Here is a 22,368-nt window from a genome sequence, read left to right on the forward strand (position 1 = left end):
GTTCCTTCCTGGGCAATTTTTTGGAATAATTTGAGAAGGATAGGTGTTAACTCTTCTCTAAATGTCTGATAGAATTCACCTGTGAAGTGATCTGGTCCTGGACTTGGTTTTCTGGGAATTTTACTTATTATTGATTCAGTTTTATTACTGGTAAATTGGTCTGTTCATACTTCTGTTTCTTCATTGTTCAGTCTTGTGAGAGTGTACAGTTCTAGGAGTTTGTCCATGTTTTCTAGATTGTCCATTTTATTGGCATATACTTATTCATAGTAATTGCTTATGATCATTTATGTTATGTTTCAGTGCTATCGGTTATAACATCTTTTTCATTTATGACTATATTAATATAGATTGTCTGTTTTTTTCTTGATGAGTTTGGCCAAAGGTTCATCAATTTGGTTTTCTAAAAGTGGTATGTAAACACCAAAGACCCCATATAGCCAAAATAATCTTAAGAAAGAAGAACAAAGCTGAAGGGATTATACACACTGGTTTCAAACTATACTGCAAAGCTATAGTAATCAAAGCAGTATAATACAGGCACAAAACAGAAACATAGATCAATGATACAGAATAGAGATCCCAGAAATGAGCCTACATTCAAATAGGCAATTAATTTATGACAAAGAAGGCAAAAATATACAACGGAGAAAAGACAACCTCTTAAACAAGTGATGTTGGAAATACTGGATAGCTACATGCAAAAGAATCAAGTTGGACTACTCTCTCACACCACACACAAAATAAATTCAAAATGGATTAAAGATATAAATGTAAGACCTGAAACCATAAAGCTCCTAGAAGAAAACATAGGTTATATATTCTTTGACATGGTATTTGTAATTTTTTTTGGATATGTCTCTGTAGGCAAGAGAAACTAGTTCAGTCACTTAGTTGTGTCTGACTGTTTGAGACTCCATGAACTACAGCATGCCAGGCCTCCCTGTCCATCACCAACTCCTGGAGTTTACCCAAACTCATGTCCATTGAGTCAGTGATGCCATCCAACCATCTCATCCTCTGTCGTCCCCTTCTCCTCCTTCCCACAATGTTTCCCAGCATCAGGGTCTTTTCAAATGAGTCAGCTCTTCACATCATGTGGCCAAAGTATTGGAGTTTCAGCTTCAATATCAATCCTTCCAATGAATACCCAGGACTGATCTCCTTTAGGATGGACTGGTTGGATCTCCTTGCAGTCCAAGGGACTCTCAAGAGTCTTCTCCAACACCACAGTTCAAAAGCATCAATTCTTCAGCACTCAGCTTTCTTTATAGTCCAACTCTCACATCCATACATGACTACTGGAAAAACCATAGCCTTGACTAGACAGACCTTTGTTGGCAAAGTAATGTCTTTGCTTTTTAATATGCTGTCTAGGTTGGTCATAACTTTCCTTCCAAGGAGCAAGCATCTTTTAATTTCATGGCTGCAATCACCATCTGCAGTTATTTTGGAGCCCCCCAAAATAAAGTCAGCCACTGTTTCCACTGTTTCCCCATCTATTTGCCATGGAGTGATGGGACCGGATGCCATGATTCGTAGTTTTCTGAATGTTGAGCTTTAAGCCAACTTTTTCACTCTCCTCTTTCACTTTCATCAAGAGAAACTAAAGCAAAAATAAATAACTGGATCTGTATCAAACTAAAAACCTTTTTGCCTAGCAAAGGAAAATATTCATGTCAATAAAACAAAAAGTCCACTTACTGAATGGAAAAAGATATTTGCAAATGATATATCTCATAAGGGATTAATATCCAAAATATACAAAGAATGTATGCAATCTAACATCAGAAACAAACGGGGTTGATCCCGAGAACGTTGAGCATATGAAAATTCTCCTATGCTCAAGTCGCTTATGCAGAGTGGTACAGTACAGTCAGCTGTCCATATCCACAGATGTGGAGCCTACAGATATGGAGGGCCAGTTGTACCTGTTGATTTCACTACTATGTATTTACATCGTTCTTTACTCTCAACCTTTAAGTTCTTCTACCTATATTCTACTTTTCATTACTAGGAATTATAATGTATTTTGCACATTACTATAAATGTTTTTCTTTGATTATAGGTTGATGCTAAATAACAGAAATCAGTGGAATGCATTTATATATGTAATATGATTGGACCTCTGGAATGAGAGATGTAATCCTAAATCCTTAAATCTGTGTCACTCAAAGGAGAGTGCTATAAATGTTATGGTAAAATAGGTTCTCTTTTCTCATACCTCATGGGTTGCTCAAAATCATGCCACAGTTTAATTTATTTCACACTTGGACAATGACTTTTTATGTACCTTTTCCCCTAGCATTTTTAATTGCCTTTGTTTTTTTTTCTTGTTTATAGCATAGCATGTATCTTTATTATATTATTAACATCTTATAGATTCTTTATCATAGAATTCATCTAATGCATACATTTTCTTCTTGGAGATATTCTTTTGAGCCTCTCTGAGCTATTCATAATACAGCCTGGTTGCTGTGTAAACTTGCTGCAAGTTGTCAACCTGGGATTGTTTTTTATCTCAGGAAGGTCATTCTTCATTTTAGGATTTCATGTTCATTTAAAAACTTTAAAGTTATTTCTTTTTTTAGAAAGTGTGTATGGTAAGTGAGTTTTACATCTTGAATGTCAGAAAATGACTCATTTTGATCTCACAGTTAATTGGCAATCTATCTGAGCATGGAGGTTTTTTTCTTTTTTTTTGTAAAATAACATTGATCCATTGATTTTTAGCATTCAGTATTCACTGATAACAAAGTTGATCCTTGTCACAGGATCTGACTGTCATCCTTTCATAGGTCAGCTGCTTGTCTCTCTGCATAAGAAGCTTTTGGGCTTTTTTCTTTGTTTTGCAAGTTTGAAATTTCAAACATTTTCTTTCATACTGCTGTGTCTTTGAATGGAAGATTCAAGTCTCTCTTAGGCTTAGAATTTTTTTTCCTGTTATGTCTGCTTGTTTCTTTTCTACAACTCTGCTTCTGAAACTCAAATTAGAGGGACAATGCATCTTCTGAGTTTCTCTTCTGTGTCTTCAATTTTTCTTTTGTATTTTTCATCTCTTTATCACTTTACATTTTAATATATGTATGTGTTCTATATATCATATAAGTATGTGAAAAGTGAGAGTTGCTCAGTTGTGTCCGACTCTTTGTGACTCCATGGACTGTAACCTGCCAGGCTCCTCTGTCCATGGAATTCTCCAGGCAGGAATACTGGAATGGGTTACCATTTCCTTCTCCAGGGGCTCTTTCCAACCCAGGATTCGAACCCACCTCTCCTGCATTGGCAGGCAGATTTTTTTTTTTACCACTGAGCCACCTGGAAGCCCTAAGAGGAGTTCAGTTCAGTTCAGTTGCACAGTTGTGTCTGACTCTTTGCAGCCCCATGAATCACAGCACGCCAGGCCTCCCTGTCCATCACCAACTCCTGGAGTTCACTCAGACTTACTCGATGGACGTGAGTGAGTTAAGTATGTTTAATATTTGCTAGGATTAATTCTCCCTCCCCTACTGGGTCCTTAAGCTTTACTTACTTTTTTCACATTTTTCTACTGTTCTTTCTTGTTTTCTGTCTATTTGTATACCTCTGTTTTTAGAAAAAGAAAAAAGAAAACTCTTTGGCCTTTTCATTGAGACTATTAACTTTATAAATTTACTCAGGAACAAGTCACATATTTATGGTGGTAAAATCATCCTATCAAGAAGAAGAAATGTCTTTCTTTTTGTTAAAATCCACTTTTGTGTCTTTTGACAGTGTTTGAAATTTTCCTGACATAGTTTTTACATTGTTAAGTTTATTCCTAATTATTTTATGTTGGTTGCTAGTAGCTCTACTATTAACTGGTCATTTTATTTTGCTATTGAATTAGGTATAGATATCAATGTCATATTTGCTTCATCAGTAGCATTTTGAAGTTCTCTTTCAGTTTTTAGGCTCAGAAACTATTCTTGTGGGATTGGGACTTTATAGCCATTGACAATTTGAATTCCCCTGTGAAATTCCCTTGTGAATTTGGGCCTTGATAACTGTCTCTGTTTCCTGTATGGACTTCAGTCTGTTTAAACTTTATATTTTTAATGAGGTCAATTTTGGTAAACTGTATTTTCCCAGGAAATAACCTACTTTTGTCTTGGTTTTCAAGCTAATCTAAATAGAGGTATGCAAAGTAATTTCTAAAATTTAAATTTTCTTGGGTTTCAGTGCTTATTTTTCTGTTTGCTATTTCTTAGTTTGTATACCTGTGCTTTGTCAATTTCCCCCTTCCTTGATTAAGTAAGCCAGTGTCTTATTTTGTTAATTAAAAAAAAGGGGATTCTGATTTTTTAATCAGATCTGTTGGCTTTTCTGTCTTTTACTTTATTCATTCTGCTTTCAGTTCAGTTCAGTTCAGTTCAGTCGCTCAGTTGTGTCCAACTCTTTGCGACCCCATGAATCACAGCAGGCCAGGCCTCCCTGTCCATCACCAATTCCCAGAGTTCACTCAGACTCGCATCCATCGAGTCAGTGATGCCATCCAGCCATCTCATCCTCTGTCGTCCCCTTCTTCTCCTGCCCCCAGTCCCTCCCAGCATCAGAGTCTTTTCCAATGAGTCAACTCTTCATATGAGGTGGCCAAAATACTGGAGTTTCAGCTTTAGCATCATTCCTTTCAAAGAAATCCCAGGGTTGATCTTCAGAATGGACTGGTTAGATCCCCTTGCAGTCCAAGGCACTCTCAAGAGTCTTCTCCAACACCACAGTTCAAAAGCATCAATTCTTCAGTGCTCAGCTTTCTTCACAGTCCAGCTCTCACATCCATATATGACCAAAGGAAAAACCATAGCCTTGACGAGATGGACCTTAGTCAGCAAAGTAATGTCTCTGCTTTTGAATATGCTATCTAAGTTGGGCATAACTTTTCTTCCAAGGAGTAAGCGTCTTTTAATTTCATGGCTGCAGTCACCATCTGCAGTGATTTTGGAGCCCAAAAAAATAAAGTCTGACACTGTTTGCACTGTTTCTCCATCTATTTCCCATGGAGTGATGGGACCGGATGCCATGATCTTCGTTTTCTGAATGTTGAGCTTTAAGCCAGCTTTTTCACTCTCCTCTTTTACTTTCATCAAGAAGGTCTTTAGTTCCTCTTCACTTTCAGCCATAAGGGTTGTGTCATCTGCATATCTGAGGTGATTGATATTTCTCCCGGCAATCTTGATTCCAGCTTGTGTTTCTTCCAGTCCAGCGTTTCTCATGATGTACTCTGCATAGAAGTTAAATAAGCAGGGTGACAATATACAGCCTTGATGGACTCCTTTTCCTATTTGGAACCAGTCTGTTGTTCCATGTCCAGTTCTAACTGTTGCTTCCTGACCTGCATACAGATTTCTCAAGAGGCAGGTTAGGTGGTCTGGTATTCCCATCTCTTTCAGAATTTTCCTCAGTGTATTGTGATCCACACAGTCAAAGGTTTTGGCATAGTCAATAAAGCAGAAATAGATGTTTTTCTGGAACTCTCTTGCTTTTTCCATGATCCAGCAGATGTTGGCAATTTGATCTCTGGTTCCTCTACCTTTTCTAAAACCAGCTTGAACATCAGGGAGTTCACGGTTCACGTATTGCTGAAGCCTGGCTTGGAGAATTTTGAGCGTTACTTTACTAGCATGTGAGATGAGTGCAACTGTGCTGTAGTTTAAGCATTCTTTGGCATCATTCTGCTTTATCTTTAATATTTTCTTCCTTGTGATTTCTTTTGGCTTGCTTTATTTTTTTTCTTCTGAGTTGAAAACAACTACCAGAGTTCATAGTTTATATTAGGATTTAGTCTTGGTATTATACATACTTAGGATTTGGACAAATGCATGATGACCTATTAGAGAAGGAAACGGCAACCTATTCCAGTACTCTTGCCTGGAGAATCCCATGGACAGAGGAGCCTGGCAGGCTACAATCCATGGGGTCACAAAGAGTCAGACATGACTGAGCGACTAACACACACACACACACAAACACACGATGACCTATATCCACCATTACAGCGTCATACAGATTAGTTTCACTGACCTAAAAGCCCTCTGTGCTACACCTATTATTCATCTGTCCTATACTCCCACCCCTCAACCCCTAGCAACTATTGAATTTTACCATCTCCATAGTTTTGCATTGTGCAGAATGTTATATAGTTGTAATCATACAGTATGTGACCTTTTCAGATTGGTTTTTTTTCCTTTAGTAATATGCATTTGTTTCCTTCATGTCTTCCCATGACTTGATAGCTCATTTATTTTGAATAATAGTTTATTATCTGGATATACTACAGTTTATCCATTCACCTTCTGAAGGATATCTTGTTTGCTTCCAAGTTTTGACAATTATGAATAAAGCTTCTATTAATGGGCTTCCGTGGTGGCTCAGATGGTAGGACTGTGGACTGAGGAAATGGACAAAGCACAGGTATACAAACTAAGAAATAGCAAACAGATAATTAAGCACTGAAACCCAAGAAAATTTAAATTTTAGAAATTACTTTGCATACCTCTATTTAGATAAACTTGAAAACCAAGACAAAAATAGGTTATTTCCTGGGAAAATACAGTTTACCAAAATTGACCTCATTAAAAATATAAAGTTTAAACAGACTAAAGTCCATAGAGGAAACAGAAACTAGCTTACTGCCTGCAATGTGGGAGACCCGGGTTTGATCCCTGGATTGGGAAGATCCCTGGAGAAGGAAATGGCAACCCACTCCAGTACTCTTGCCTGGAAAATTCCATGGATGGAGGAGCCTGGTAGGTTATAGCCCATGGAGTCACAAAGAGTCAGACACAACTGAGTGACTTGACTTTCTTTTTTTTCTATTAATGTAAACATCCATGTATGAGTTATTATGTGGACATAGTGTTCAATTCACTTAGGTAAACACCAGGTAGTTACACTTATTGAATTACATGATATGAGTATGCTTAGTTTTGTAAGAAACTGCCAGACTGTATTTCAAAGTGGCTGTACCATTTTGAATACCCACCAGAAATGAGTAAGAGTTCACAATGTGAGGATGTGAGTATTCCTCCACATCCTTGCCAAAATTCGATATTGTCAGTGTTTAGGATTTTGGCCGTTATAATGGATGTATAGTGGAATGTTATTGTTTTAATTTGCAGTTTCCTAATGACAGATATTGTCAAACATGTTTTCCTATGCTCATTTTCCATCTGCATATATTCTTTTGTTCAATATCTGTTTTGTTTTTTGCCCAGTTTTTAATTGGGTTGTTTGTTTTCTTATTGTATAATGGTTCTTTATCAGATATATCTTTTGTAAATATTTTCTTACAGTTTGTGGCCTCTCTTCTTATTCTCTTAAAGCTAAAAAGTTTTGATTCATATTTTTCCCCCTTTATATTAGCTTTTTATATAGGAATATTGCTTGCATCTTTGCAATTAGTAAACAAGTTTGGTGGTTTAGGGTTGTTTATAAGGTTCCTAGTTAAGAATACCATGTTATATATAGTTTCTAAATATAGTTTCTTTTATTAATAAACTTAAAACACTTTTTTTTGTTAAGGAAAAGTGTGTGTATCCTAAATTTATTTTTTTGTCATGTAGGATGCCAAATTTTACTCTTGCTTCTTTTTGCCTTTATCACAGTCACCACCTCTCTTTTCATTTCTTTTTCTCTCCCAGAGCTTTGTCTTTCCAACCCTGTCTCTTTGAGTCCTTCTCTAGTCAGTGCCCTGATGTACCAGGACTCTGTTTTCAGTATTTTTGCACTTAGGGTGTACTTTTCTGGAAAAGTTTTTTATTTCCATTGCCTCTTCTCTTGACTCTCTGTATGTATTAATCAGAGTTCCTCAGAGAAATAGAACCAAGGATATCTGCATACATACTATGGTTAATTTAGTGTGTTAACTTGACTGGGCTAAGGGATGCCCATTCAGCTGGCAAAAAATTATTTTCAGATGTGTCTATGGGGATATTTGAGTAGAGTAGATTGCCCTCCCCAGTGTGAGCGGGCATCACCCAGTCCATTCAATGCCTGAACAAAACAAAAAAGCAAAGTAAAGGTGAATTCTCTCTCTACTTGAGCTTGGGCATCATCTTCTCTTGCCCCTGGACATCAGTGCTCCTGGATTTTGTGCTTTCAGACTCAGATCAGGCTTTAAGTCATCAGCTCCTCCATTCCATGGCCTTGGACTTGGATTGTTGTACCACCAGTGTTTCCTGTTCTTTAGCTTGCAGATGACAGATCAAGGAGCTTTTTGGTCACTATAACTACCTGAGCCAATTCTGTAATAAATCTATTTATAAATATATATGTGTGTGTATATATATGTTGTTGGTTACATTTCTCTAGGAACCCTGATATGTAGATGTAGCTATTTATTATAAGGCACTGGCGTATACAATTATGGAGGCTCAGAAGGAGACCCAAGAAGGCCAGTGGTAATAGTTTGAAAGCCTAAAAATCAGAGAGCCAGTTTTTTAGATTCTAGTCTGAGCTTGAAGGCCTGAGAGTCAGAATCACTGAAGGCGGAAGATCAATGTCCCAGCTCAACAGTGAGATTGAGAGAGAGCATGAATCCTATTGTCCTTCAAATTTTTGTTCTACTCAGGTCCCAGTGGGTTGAATGATGCCCACTCATGTTGCGGAGGGTATTTTGGACAAACCAGGATGGCTGATTACTCTACATTTGACTCAGTCTTATGGCAATATAGTATAATTACAGTTAGCTAAATATTTTCTATACCTAGGAGATAGTGGAGGAGAGAAGAGCCTGGGGTGTTTCTGCTTCAGTCCATGAGGTTGCAAAGAGCTGGACACAACTTAGCAACTGAACAACAAATACCAAGCTTACTGAAAAAGGCAATAGAAGATATATTAATGTTAGAGCTTAATTAAGAAACTATGTGCTATATCAACCACAAAACTGATCTGGTATTTTGGGGTCAGAACACATTTACCTCAGTCTCTTACACTCATGTATTGGGTTGGCCAAAGAGTTCTTTTGGGTTTCTGTAAGATGTTAGGGAAACACCCAAATGAACTTTTTGGTCAACCCAATATTATACTTAATCATATTCAAAATTTTGACACATCAAAAATTTAATTATGTTTTTTACAGAATTACTAAGATTGGAAATGAAGGAATATAGTATCAAAATGTTTTCTATACCAAGAGAGTATGAACTTTGTGACTTGAGTGTTACTCTTGAATTCAGAAGATTTGAATCTTAACTCTGCATATAATGTATGACTTTGGACAAGTTATTATCATTTTAACCATCTTGAGGATTAGTTTCCTCATTTATAAAGTGGAAATATTATCACCAACCTGACTGTGAGGGTGGTTGTTAGGATTATATTAAATGGTATTTATGCAGCTAACTAAGATCATACAATCTTAGTGTTAACAAGAACAATAAGGATTAAAACAGCCAAGTGTTACCTAAAGAAATACATGGTCTAGAAACCCCATTTCTTGTGCATTTGGTTTAGTTGAGGTTTTGATTCTTTTGTTGAACCAGCTGGGGTAGAAAAATAATCCCTGCAGTAGCTGATACAATTTTCATGTTGTTTAGAATGCATTCTTTATGCAAGGGATTATATTCAAAACTATTGTCATGATTCATTAACTCTTATTTCTGAACTATTGCCTGTACACAATTGTGTCAGAAGACACTGTTCTTTATCTTCCCAGCAGATCCCGTCCTCTTTACTCAAGATGCTCTGGTCTTGGGCTTTGGTGTGCAGGGAACTGAGGAGCATTTGCCCTCAACCTGGCTGGGGAAGCCACAGGGAGGGTAGGCGGGGAGCTGTTTATTTCATAGATCAAAGAACATCCTGTGTTTATGTACTATATTATATTTACTGAGCCTCTCCCAGTTCCACCTCACTTAAAGAAGTGGTTGAAGCTTCACTTCAACCCTTGGAGCATTAAATTGAATAATTTTTTGTTTTAAAGGAAAAAGAAGAGACATAGGAAACACTAGTAACAGCAAAATATACAAAATAAAACTGCCAGAAGATACAAGCAGATTTGCTATAAGAAAAAACTGAAGGGGCGCCCTGGGATGGGGGTAAGAGCATAAGCACTGCTATCAGAGAGCTCTGACTTTGAAATCCAGTTTTGCTAGTATGATGGCAGGCAAGTTATTTTATTTCTATCAGCCTTTGTTTCCTCATCCGTAAAATGGAGATAATAATATCTATTTCATAAGATGAAGTGAGATAAAACATAAAGATGCCTGACAACTGATAGAAACTCAAGATACACATAGCTATAATTGTTTAAGATTATTGTTGTTATTAATGTTATTAATTTGTTAATAACAAGTTATTGTTGTTTGTTTTTGCTCTACTACAGAATGGTTTTGGTCATTGTTGTATGCCCTTTGATCAATGCCTGATACCTATTATGCACTCGCTAAGTTTGGTCTTTTTTAAAAAGTTATATAATATTTTTCCTTTTTCACAACTTGAATTTATTTAATTCCTTGGGTTTTTAAGCTAAGTTATAATTTATATAAAGTATACACATGTCAACTGTATAGCTTGATGAATATATACCTATCTATACACTATGTAACAACTGGGAAGTTTTCCTCCTGAAAAGAAGGTTTCTTTTCTATCAATATCTGCATTCCTACCCCTTCTCTTCCCCAAGTTGACTAGAAAAAATTAGAAAATATTTAGAAGCCAAGCAACCACCTCTAAACAATTCATAAACTAAAGAAGAAATCATAAAGGAAACTAGAAAGCATTTTTAGCTGAACAATAATGAAAAGAGTATATCAACATTTATGTGATGTAGCTAAAACAGTGTTTCAGTTCAGTTCAATCTCTCAGTTGTGTCTGACTCTTTGCGTCCCCATGGACTGCATCATGCCAGGCTTCCCTGTCCATTACCAATTCTGGGAGCTTACTCAAACTCATGTCCATTGAGTCAGTGATGCCATCCAACCATCTCATCCTGTCGTCCCATTCTCCTCCATCCTTCAGTTTTCCCCAGCGTCAGGATCTTTCCCAGTGAGTCAGTTCTTCGCATCAGGTGGCCAAAGTATTGGAGCTTCAGCTTTAGCATCAGTTCTTCCAATAAATAGTCAAGACTGCTTTCCATTAGGATTGACTGGTTTAATCTCCTTGCAGTCCAAGGGACTTTCAAGAGTCTTCTCCAACACCACAGTTCAAAAGCATCAATTCTTTGGTGCTCAGCTTTCTTTATGGTCCAACTCTCACAAAGCAGTGTTTAAGAGGGAATTATAGCTTTAAATGGCTACCTGGTGGCTCAGTGGTAAAGAATTTGCCTAACAATGCAAGAGATGTGGGTTAAATCCCTGGGTCAGGAAGATTCCCTGCGGAAGGAAATGGCAACCCACTCCAGTATTCTTACCTGGAAAATCCCATGAACAGAGGAGCCTGGCTGGCTATAGCCCAGGGTGTCACAAGGAGTCAGACATGACTGAGCTACTTAGTGCACACACATAGCTTTAAGTACTTATAATAATAGAGAAGAAATTTTTAAAATCAGTGATATAATTTTCTACCTTAAGAAGTTAAAATACACTGACAGTTAAATCCAAAGAAAAGAAAAGGAAGGAGATTGGAAAAAAGAAAGAAAAAGAAAGGAAGGAAGGAAGGAAGAGGGAGGCAGGGAGGGAGTTGAAAATAAAACAGAATAATAGAGTTCCAATTTAATTCCATAGTGATCAGAAGTACAACCTGTGTGATTGCAATTCTTTAAAATGTGTTGAATTTCGCTTTGTGGCCTGGGACAATGGATAATGGACTATTTGATGAATGTCCTATATACATTTGAAAAGAACAGATGCTGAATTCTTCAAAGTCAAATCTATATCCCTGGTGATTTTTTGGCTATTTGTATGATCTTAAAGTGTCTCCAAAGATTCTCACTTTCTGAGCTGAAAATTTTACATATACACACACATACAAACACACAAATATATAAATTCATTTTTCAAATTCCAGCATTCTGGTTTCGGAATCTGTGCTCATAACTACTTCATGATTGGTATTGTTCGGGCTTCCCTGGTGGCTCAGCTGTAAAAAATCTGCCTGCAATACGGGAGACCTGAGTTTGATCCCTGGGTTGTGAAGATCCCCTGGAGAAGGGAAAGGCTGCCCACTCTAGTATTCTGGCCTGGAGAACTCCATGGACTGTATAGTTCATGGGGTTGCCGAGCTGGACATGACTGAGTGACTTTTGCTTTCACTTTCTCATCTTACAGATAAGGGAATAGGGTTAGAGATGTTAGGTGATTGCCCCACATCTCAGTGCTAGTAAAGTGGCAGCACTAGGATTTGAACCAGGTTCCAAAGCTCTTGCTCTTTCCTCCCATCCATAATTTCCTCCCAAAGAGAGAGAAGAAAAATGTTTTCCCTTATAGGACTTTAGTTTTTAAAAAATTTGTGAGAATTTTGTGGTGACTTCAGAGGGGACCAAACAGGCTTTTTTGTTCTTAATGAAGTTGATATCTCCTTGTACTTACAATTTTGTGGCCATTTATGACCAGGCGCTGGAAAGGAGCTGTTTTTCCCATTGACGTGTGTTATTTCCGAACATCTGTGGGACTGACTTCTAGGGAAGCATGTTGATAGCTCCATGAGTGTCACTCTTAGGAGTGGAAAGATAGCAGAGCTTGACCTCAAGGTCCTCTGTCTACACTGGGACATGTGGTGCTCAACTTACCTGAATCCTTCTGCTTGTTGAGGGTTTCATACATTTGCCAGCCAGAAATAGAGCCCTTGAGAGGGTTTGAGACATGAAATATTTCTGCCTTGTGAAGGCTGCCAGGTGAGATGAGAGGAAGCCAGTTCCTTTCTTGGGGAAGTCAGACCTGGTTATCCCCTCATGCTCTGCAGGGCATTTACACAGCAAGCCTGGAGTGACATGGAGGCAGTGGAATCATTCTGCTGAGGGAGCCCAACAGAATCCATGTGTTTCATTGTCTCTGATACTGACCACCCTTTTTTGCAGTGTGGAGGCTGCCAGCATCGGGTTCGTCATTGTTATTGACAGACGAAGGGACAAGTGGAGCTCCATAAAAGCATCCTTGACACGAATAGCTGTAAATATTTATTTTTATATTTTATTATAAAGATAATTTAAACTATCTATTCAACTATTTCGCATCAAAGTCACCAGGAAGTAGCAGTTATTTTATGCCAAGTTTGGGAAGGTCTTTGTAGCAGGGGCTGTTGTGTCACGTCCATATCCTCTCTGCTGCCCGAAGGTCACTTGCAGACCATTCCTGAGCATGAGTCTCTCTACCTTCTTGACCTTTCTGGTCACTGGAGAGGAGCAGGTAGAGAGTGCTGGGAAGCTAATGCTCCAGGAGTGACCTGCAACTACTGCGTTATGGGCGTTAGTGGACAAACACCCCAGCATTTGCACCCCTTAGTGGGGCAGTTCTGAGATATATTCGACACAGAATTTCAGAAGACCCAGCCCTTCTTGCCCATAGCAGTTCCTCTCATTGATACACTGGCTGTCTAGCCATCCTGTCTCACCATCACCCTATACTCCTAACTGTTTCCTGGGGTCACCTCTTCAGTAAACTCTTGAGACCCAAATCCTCATTTTAAGGTTTGCTTTGGGGATCACTTAATTTTACAACAATCTTCATTTTAGTATTCAAATTATTTTTTCACAAATTCAAAAGACACTAGCAAAATCAGACAGTATATGACATGAGCTTGCTTTTAGCATTAAATTGCACAACCTTGGATTGTTTTCCTTTTCCATCTTATTAGTCTGATTTTCACCCCTATTTATTCCCTTCCAGCAAGTGTATGCATCCTTTCCCTGTAGGGACCTCAGACCAAGGACTCAGCCACATGAACTCAGCCACAGACAGTTGACAGTGCCCATGACTCTTCAAAAGGTCTGGCTCTAGAGAGTTCTGGTTTCCCAGGGTTCATAGATAATACTTGAATCATCTGATACTTGAGTCTAATTTGTCCAAGAATTACACTGATCGCCTTTATGTGTAAAAGAAGCTGTAGTGCTGGGATCAAAAATATGACTACCAGTCAGAGTCTCTTCATGTGCTTGTTAAAGATACAGATATCTGAACTTTATCCCAGTCCTAATGAGTCAGAATATTCCAGGGTAAAAGCCAGGTTATTTTTTAATAAACACTTCAGGAGGTTGTTCTTGAGAACTCCTGAAAGAATGGAAAACCATGAGCAATGGGAAACTTGGATTCCCAATTTTGCCACTAAGTTGTTAAATGAACCTGTTTTCTCATTACTCAGGCCCTTACCTCAAGATGAGGGCAATGCTTCTTGAGAGCAACTTAGCAATAAGATGCCTTGCTGCTGCTACTGCTAAGTCGCTTCAGTTGTGTCCGACTCTGTGCGACCCCATAGATGGCAGCCCACCAGGCTCCTCTGTCCCTGGGATTCTCCAGGCAAGAATACTGGAGTGGGTTGCCATTTCCTTCTCCAGTGCATGAAAGTGAAAAGTGAAGATGAAGTCGCTCAGTTGTGTTCGACTCTTCGTGACCCCATGGACTGCAGCCTACCAGGCTCCTCCGCCCATGGGATTTTGCAGGCAAGAATACTGGAGTGGGGTGCCACTGCCTTCTCCAAATAAGATGCCTTAAGAACCCTTAAAATACTAAATCTTTGACAGAAATTCTTCTAGGAAGCTAGAAGAATGTTCCAAAATGTATAAAGATTTCATTTTACTGTTATTTATGATAGTAAAAGTATGGAGGAGTCTAAATTACTAACAATAAGGGATTGTTTGAATAAATTGCACACCCATAAAAACATTCCAAGGAATTTTTAATATCAGGAATAAAAGCTCATGGTATAATACTAAGTTAAAAGGCAGATTGCAAAATATTACTACAGTTTGAGTTTATGATAAAGATATTTAAGCCAAGAAAATGGCCTAGAAGTGAAGGACAGGGAAACCTGGTATGCTACAGTCCATGGGATCACAAAGAGTCAGACATAATGTAGTAACTAAACAACAAAAAAATTAGATTGAAATATTAAGAGTGGCTATGAAATCATGGGTGGTTTTCTTATTCTAATATATACTTTATTATAAATTTCTGAATTTTTCTATAAAGAGTATAAATTATTTTTTTAATCAGAAAAAATTTTTTGTTTGGTTAATTTGTTTTTTAAGGAGAGGTTTGGATTATATGAGCAGTAAGATCTCTTTCAGCTGTGAAATATATTCTAATTCTTAGGCATCCTGGGTGTCCGCTTTAACTTTGTCATCTATAATCTTGGGCAAGAGGAGACTGATTGATATGACATTTGCATTGACACTTTTTATGATCCTTCCAGGTAGCATTTCCAGGAAACTTGCAGCTCATATTCATTCTTCGTCCATCTCGCTTTATCCAGAGAACATTCACTGACATTGGCATTAAGTACTATAGAGATGAATTTAAAATGAAAGTGCCGGTAAGCATGACCTTTTTGTCTTGTCTGCATTTATTTAGGGCATGGGGAGAAGATAGAACATGAGCTTGTTTCTAAGGAAGGTAGAGAAAGAGGAGGGCATTCTAGGCAGAGGGGAATGGCATGTGTAAGGACATGGAAGCAGGAAATACACACTTTATGTGAAGTCCATGGGGAAGCCCCATTCTTGTTGGAATTACATATAGGATAATCTGGAAGAAAAGGTAAGGCACATGGTATATGTCTTAAGTGTAAGGACAGAAGGTCTAGATTTAATTCAGTAAGCAATGGGGGTCCATGAAGGTTTTTGAGTTGGGTAGTGACTTGGGTAAAGGAGTACTGGAATTATATAAATCCAGAGGTATTATGTAAAAGATGGTATCCAAGACTGTACAAAGAGATTGATAAAGGAAGAGAAATTCTAATAGTATGAGTAAAGGAAAATAAGGATCTAAAATATGGGGGTGAAAAATATAGGTAACTGTGAGTAAAAATTAAAACCAACCTTGTGATATGCATACGAGTGAAAGTGAAAGTCACTCAGTTGTGTCCAACTCGTTGTGATCCCATGGACTGTACAGTCCATGGAATTCTCAAGGCCAGAATACTCAAGGCCTTCCCCTTCTCCAGGGGATCTTCCCAACCCAGGGATCAAACCCAGGTCTCCCACATTGCAGGTGGATTCTTTACCAGCTGAGCCACAAGGGAAGCACAAAAATACTGGTGTGGGTAGCCTATCTCTTCTCCAGGGGATCTTCCCAACCCAGGAATTGAACTGGGGTCTCCTGCATTGCAGATAGATTCTTTACCAACTGAGCTATCAGGGAAGCCCATGCAAAAAAGGAAAACTAATTAAAATGACAAGATTAAAAATTTTACCTCTAATTTTGGCAGAGATATGGGGCAAACCATCATTTCAGACTTTGTTGATTGGATTGAAGTTGGTAGTGACTAATATGAAAGACTAATTGACAGTATTTATCAAAAATTAAAATGTACACACTCTCTGACCTACCTGTGAGTTATTCTGCAGTTACATCACACATGTACATAAAACTATATATAATGATATTCATTGCCAAATTGTGATGGTAAATGTTTGGAAAAAACATAACGCCCAACAACAAGGGGCTGGTTAAAGAAATTATGGTCTACCCAAGCAATTAAATACTTTACAGCCATCAAAAGTGGTAAGGTGTGGTACAACCATGGTAGAAACAGTTGGCAGTTTCTTGTAAAGTTAAACATACACCTGCCCCATGATCCACCCAAGAAAAATGAAAACACATGCCCAATAATAGATGAATAGATAAAGAAATTGTGGCAAATTAATATAAAAGAAAAACATTATGCAACAAACAGGAATGAAGTACTAAGCATGTAATAACGTGGTTTTATCTCAGAAATTCTTAAAAGAAATATTCTCTTAAAAGAAAGAAGCTAGACATTGTATACCCTGTGGTTCTTTTTACATAAATTTCGAGAAGAAGTAAAACTAAGCTATGGTGATAGAAAATTAAAACAGTGGCTGCTGTTAGTGGTGGAGATAGTGGACACCTGAAGGAGGCCTATGGGAACTATTGAGGAAAGTGGTTGGGAAGTAGAGCTGGAGGTCTATGGGGAGGGGTGAGAAGAAGACTATTTTTCTATTACTGTAGAGTCTTTTCCTATTTGAATTTGTTACCACCTACATATATTGTCTGTTTAAAATAAACCCCAAAACACTCCGACTTTAATTTAAATTGCTCTGAGAAAATGTGTAGCTCTTCTTAGTGAAAACTGATCATCTCAAACAAGGAATTTTTCTCTTTTCCATTCTTATTTTCCCTCTGTTTATAGTTCTATTTTGTATTAATAACCAAACTTCTTAAAATACTGTCTCCTTATACTTTGATATTAACCAGAATCAAAATGAATTTTCCATTCTATTGTAAATACTTATTTTAAAATATTTGAGTGTTTAAGGGAAATATGAGCCATGGATTTTTTTTTATTCTGCTTCCTGAATTGAGTGACAATTAATATTAGAGAAGGGATGAGTCCTTACAAGAAGTTAATAAAGTTGCCATGAGCCTCATAAGCTTTCTTCCCCTTCAGAAATGATGACTATACAATTGCTTCTTGTAACTCAAAAGGTTTGGACTTTGAACTGAACATTGGACAAACATCATGCATCTTGCCCTGGTGTGTATAAAACACACCTCTGCAAGTGATAATATATTGACAGACACGTTTGTGGTTTATGCCTTGTCCAACTCTTTGTGACCCCATGAACTGCAGCACACCAAGTCTCCCTGTCCCTCACCATCTCCTGAAGTTTGCCCAAGTTCATGTCCATTGTATTTGTGATGTCATCCAGCCATCTCATCCTCTGATGCCCTCTTCTCCTTCTGCCCTCAATCTTTCCCAGAATCAGGGACTTCTCCAATGAGTCAGTTATTTGGATCAGATGACCAAAATATTGGAGCTTCAGTTTCAGCACAATCCTTCCAATGACTATTCAGGGTTGATTTCCCTTAAGATTGACTGGTTTGATCGCCTTGTTGTCCAAGGGACTTTCAGGAGTCTTCTCCACATCAATATACTTTTAATTTTACCCTAAATGAACTTTTAAAAAAGCTCTTAGTCACCAAAATATGGGCTCATATAGTAGGATGTATTTCAATGCAAAATGTTTACCTCATAGTCTAGCATTGCACCTTCCATAGGAGACTGAGCTCCTCCTACACTCTGTTGCACTATGTAATTCAGAGTCCTAGTTACCAAGCTCGATGTATTCAAACTTCAGCATATATTTTGCCTTTTCATTTGTTTGTTTCTTCCAGTTTTATTGTGATACAGCTGACATACAGCACTGCATAAGTTTAAAGTGTACAGCATAATGATTTGATTTACGTACACCATGAAGTGATTTTTCACAATAAGTTTAGTGAACATCCATCATCTCACATAGATTACAAAATTTAAAAAATAGATTTTTTTCTTATGATGAGAACTCAGTATTTACTCTCTTAACAATTTTCATATATAACAAACAGCAGTATTAATTATCTTCATCATGTTATATATTACATTACTAGTACTTGTTTTATCTTATAACAGGAAATTTGCACCTTTTGACCACCTTCATCTAATTCCCCCTCCCCTCATCCCTGTTTCTGGTAACCACAATTTTGTCTTTTTCTATGGATTTGCTTATTTGTTTTTGAAGTGTTTAATCTACAACACTGCTAGTTCCTGTTACATAAGAGTGATTTGATATTTCTTTTATTTATTTATTTATTTTTATTTTTTATTTTTATTTTTATATTTTTTTTAATTTTTATTTTTACTTTATTTTACTTTACAATACTGTATTGGTTTTGCCATACATTGACATGAATCCACCACGGGTGTATATGCGTTCCCAAACATGAACCCCCCCTCCCACCTCCCTCCCCATAACATCTCTCTGGGTCATCCCCATGTACCAGCCCCAAGCATGCTGTATCTTGCATCGGACATAGACTGGCGATTCAATTCTTACATGATATTATACATGTTTCAATGCCATTCTCCCAAATCATCTCACCCTCTCCCTCTGAGTCCAAAAGTCTGCTATACACATCTGTGTCTTTTTTGCTGTCTTGCATACAAGGTCATCATTGCCATCTTTCTAAATTCCATATATATGTGTTAGTATATTGTATTGGTGTTTTTCTTTCTGGCTTACTTCACTCTGTATAATCGGCTCCAGTTTCATCCATCTCATCAGAACTGATTCAAATGCATTCTTTTTAACGGCTGAGTAATACTCCATTGTGTATATGTACCACAGCTTTCTTATCCATTCATCTGCTGATGGACATCTAGGTTGTTTCCATGTCCTGGCTATTATAAACAGTGCTGCGATGAACATTGGGGTACATGTGTCTCTTTCAATTCTGGTTTCCTTGGTGTGTATGCCCAGCAGTGGGATTGCTGGGTCATAAGGCAGTTCTATTTGCAATTTTTAAAGGAATCTCCACAGTGTTCTCCATAGTGGCTGTACTAGTTTGCATTCCCACCAACAGTGTAGGAGGGTTCCCTTTTCTCCACACCCTCTCCAGCATTTATTGCTTGCAGATTTTTGGATCGCGGACATTCTGACTGGTGTGAAGTGATCGGAAGAATCAATATAGTGAAAATGAGTATACTACCCAAAGCAATTTACAAATTCAATGCAATCCCTATCAAGCTACCAGCCACATTTTTCACAGAACTAGAACAAATAATTTCAAGATTTGTATGGAAATACAAAAAACCTTGAATAACCAAAGCAATCTTGAGAAAGAAGAATGGAACTGGAGGAATCAACTTGCCTGATTTCAGGCTCTACTACAAAGCCACAGTCATCAAGACAGTATGGTACTGGCACAAAGACAGAAATATAGATCAATGGAACAAAATAGAAAGCCCAGAGATAAATCCACACACATATGGACACCTTATCTTTGACAAAGGAGGCAAGAATATACAATGGAGTAAAGACAATCTCTTTAACAAGTGGTGCTGGGAAAACTGGTCAACCACTTGTAAAAGAATGAAACTAGATCACTTTCTAACACCGCACACAAAAATAAACTCAAAATGGATTAAAGATCTAAATGTAAGACCAGAAACTATAAAACTCCTAGAGGAGAACATAGGCAAAACACTCTCCGACATAAACCACAGCAGGATCCTCTATGACCCACCTCCCAGAATTCTGGAAATAAAAGCAAAAATAAACAAATGGGATCTAATTAAAATTAAAAGCTTCTGCACAACAAAGGAAAATATAAGCAAGGTGAAAAGACAGCCTTCTGAGTGGGAGAAAATAATAGCAAATGAAGCAACTGACAAACAACTAATCTCAAAAATATACAAGCAACTTATGCAGCTCAATTCCAGAAAAATAAACGACCCAGTCAAAAAATGGGCCAAAGAACTAAATAGACATTTCTCCAAAGAAGACATACGGATGGCTAACAAACACATGAAAAGATGCTCAACATCACTCGTTATTAGAGAAATGCAAATCAAAACCACAATGATTTGATATTTCTATGCATTTCAAACTGATCATCATGATGGTAAGTCTAGTTAGGTCACCATACAAAGATATTACATAGTATTTGATTATATTCTCCATACTGTACATTTCATATCCATAACTCATTTATTTTGCAACTGGAAGTTTGTATCACTTAATCTACCTCACCTATTTCTTTCTTCTCCCACCTGCTTCCCCTCTGGCAACCACCTGTTTGTTCTCTGTTTCTATGACTGTTTCTGTGTTGTTAATGTTTGCATATTTGTTTAGATTCCACATGTAAGTGAAATCACACAGTATACTCCTTTCCTATTTCACTTAGCATAATACCTCCTAGGTCCATCTGTGTTGTCACAAGCGGCAAGATTTTATTCTTTCTATGGCTGAGTAATATTCTATTGAATGAATATGCTGCATATTCTTTATCCATTCATCTATTGATAGATATTTCAGTTGCATACATATCTTGGCTATTGTAAATAATGCCACAGTGAATATAGGGGTACATATATCTTTTCTGACTAGTGTTTTGGTTTTCTTCAAATAAATATCCATGAGTGAAATTGCCAGACCTATTTTGCCTTTTAAATGACAATTCAAGCTGCTTTGTTGTTGGTTTGTCTTCTTTACTTTGTTTTTAAAATATGGTTGCAATATTAGTACTTTATCTTACAGCTCTCTGGCCCATCTTACTGTGGCATCTCCCTGCTTATTTCTAGTTAGGTAATAGTTATATTTTCACAGGTTGAAGGAAAAGGGAGTTCATTTTGCATGACTCAGAAGAATCAAGTGGACCAAGGTTGTAATTACAATTAAGTCACTGAGCCTTGCTGTACCTTTACTTGAGGAGAGGGGTGCTTGATATGGCAAGTGGTTTCTAAAAGCCTGTTGCTGGCACTTGTCTATCTTGGAACAGCTGTATTCATGGCTGCCTCACAAAATTATGTGAAGTGGCCCAGGCAGTGTTGCAAAAATCCCTAAAAAGGCTCAGTCAATCAGTCAGTTCAGTCGCTCAGTCATGTCCGACTCTTTGCGACCCCATGAATCACAGCACGCCAGGCCTCCCTATCCATCACCAACTCCCGGAGTTCACTCAAACTCATGTCCATCGAGTGGGTGATGCCATCCAGCCATCTCATCCTCTGTGGTCCCCTTCTCCTCCTGCCCCCAATCCCTCCCAGCATCAGGGTCTTTTCCAGTGAGTCAACTCTTCACCTGAGGTGGCTTATGGACATGCAAATTGGTTTCTTAAAATGAACTTTGCAACAGAATACAGGAAATTCTCCTTTCAAAATTGAATATCATAGTTCTCTTTGAAAGCAACTTAACTGTTTAAGAAACTAGAGATAAGAACATAAACATATACTGAAATTAAAAAAATATGACATTCTTCATGTAAAACAGCTGTTCTAAGAATGTACATGTTGGAAATGGTATGTCAGTACCAGCCACAGGAGGAAATGAGAAGGAGGCTTTGAAGGAAGAAGTTTCTTAGGAGGGTGGAGGATGATCACATGCCTTTCAGGGCCACAGGGAAGCAGTAAGTTTTGACCAGGGGGCAGAAGCAGAGGGGAACAGAAAGTATAGACCAGAGCCTTTACTGGGGTTTCCATGGGAAAGGCAAGGCAGGGCAGGGTAACCAGTTTAGGACTGACTGGTTGAAATAGTTCCAGCAGGCTTGGGGGCAAGTAAATCTCTAGTTGCCTGTTACCTGGCCCTGGGATGATTTTTCTTTAATTTTTCATTTCATTTTCTTCTTCTTCTTATTGTCTGCACTGGGTCATCATTGTTGCACAGGGGCTTTCTCTAGTCGTGGTGAGCAAGGGCTGTTCTCTAGTTGTGATGCGCAGGCTTCCTATTGTGTTGGCTTCTCTTGTTGCACAGCATAGGCTCTAGGG

The 22,368-nt window shown here is 37.9% G+C and overlaps 1 protein-coding gene across 1 annotated transcript in view; it reads left to right on the plus strand.

The window, feature by feature from the left end:
• MCF2L2 (MCF.2 cell line derived transforming sequence-like 2) overlaps positions 1–22,368 on the plus strand; it is a 280,069-nt gene that overhangs the window by 84,507 nt on the left and 173,194 nt on the right. The window contains exons 4-5 of the mRNA XM_069594515.1: positions 12,971–13,061; positions 15,301–15,420. Coding sequence (XP_069450616.1) covers positions 12,971–13,061; positions 15,301–15,420 — 211 coding nt within the window. The remainder of the gene's footprint in view (positions 1–12,970; positions 13,062–15,300; positions 15,421–22,368) is intronic.

Source organism: Ovis canadensis, chromosome 1 (assembly GCF_042477335.2).
Source record: "Ovis canadensis isolate MfBH-ARS-UI-01 breed Bighorn chromosome 1, ARS-UI_OviCan_v2, whole genome shotgun sequence".
Taxonomy (NCBI): domain Eukaryota; kingdom Metazoa; phylum Chordata; class Mammalia; order Artiodactyla; family Bovidae; genus Ovis; species Ovis canadensis.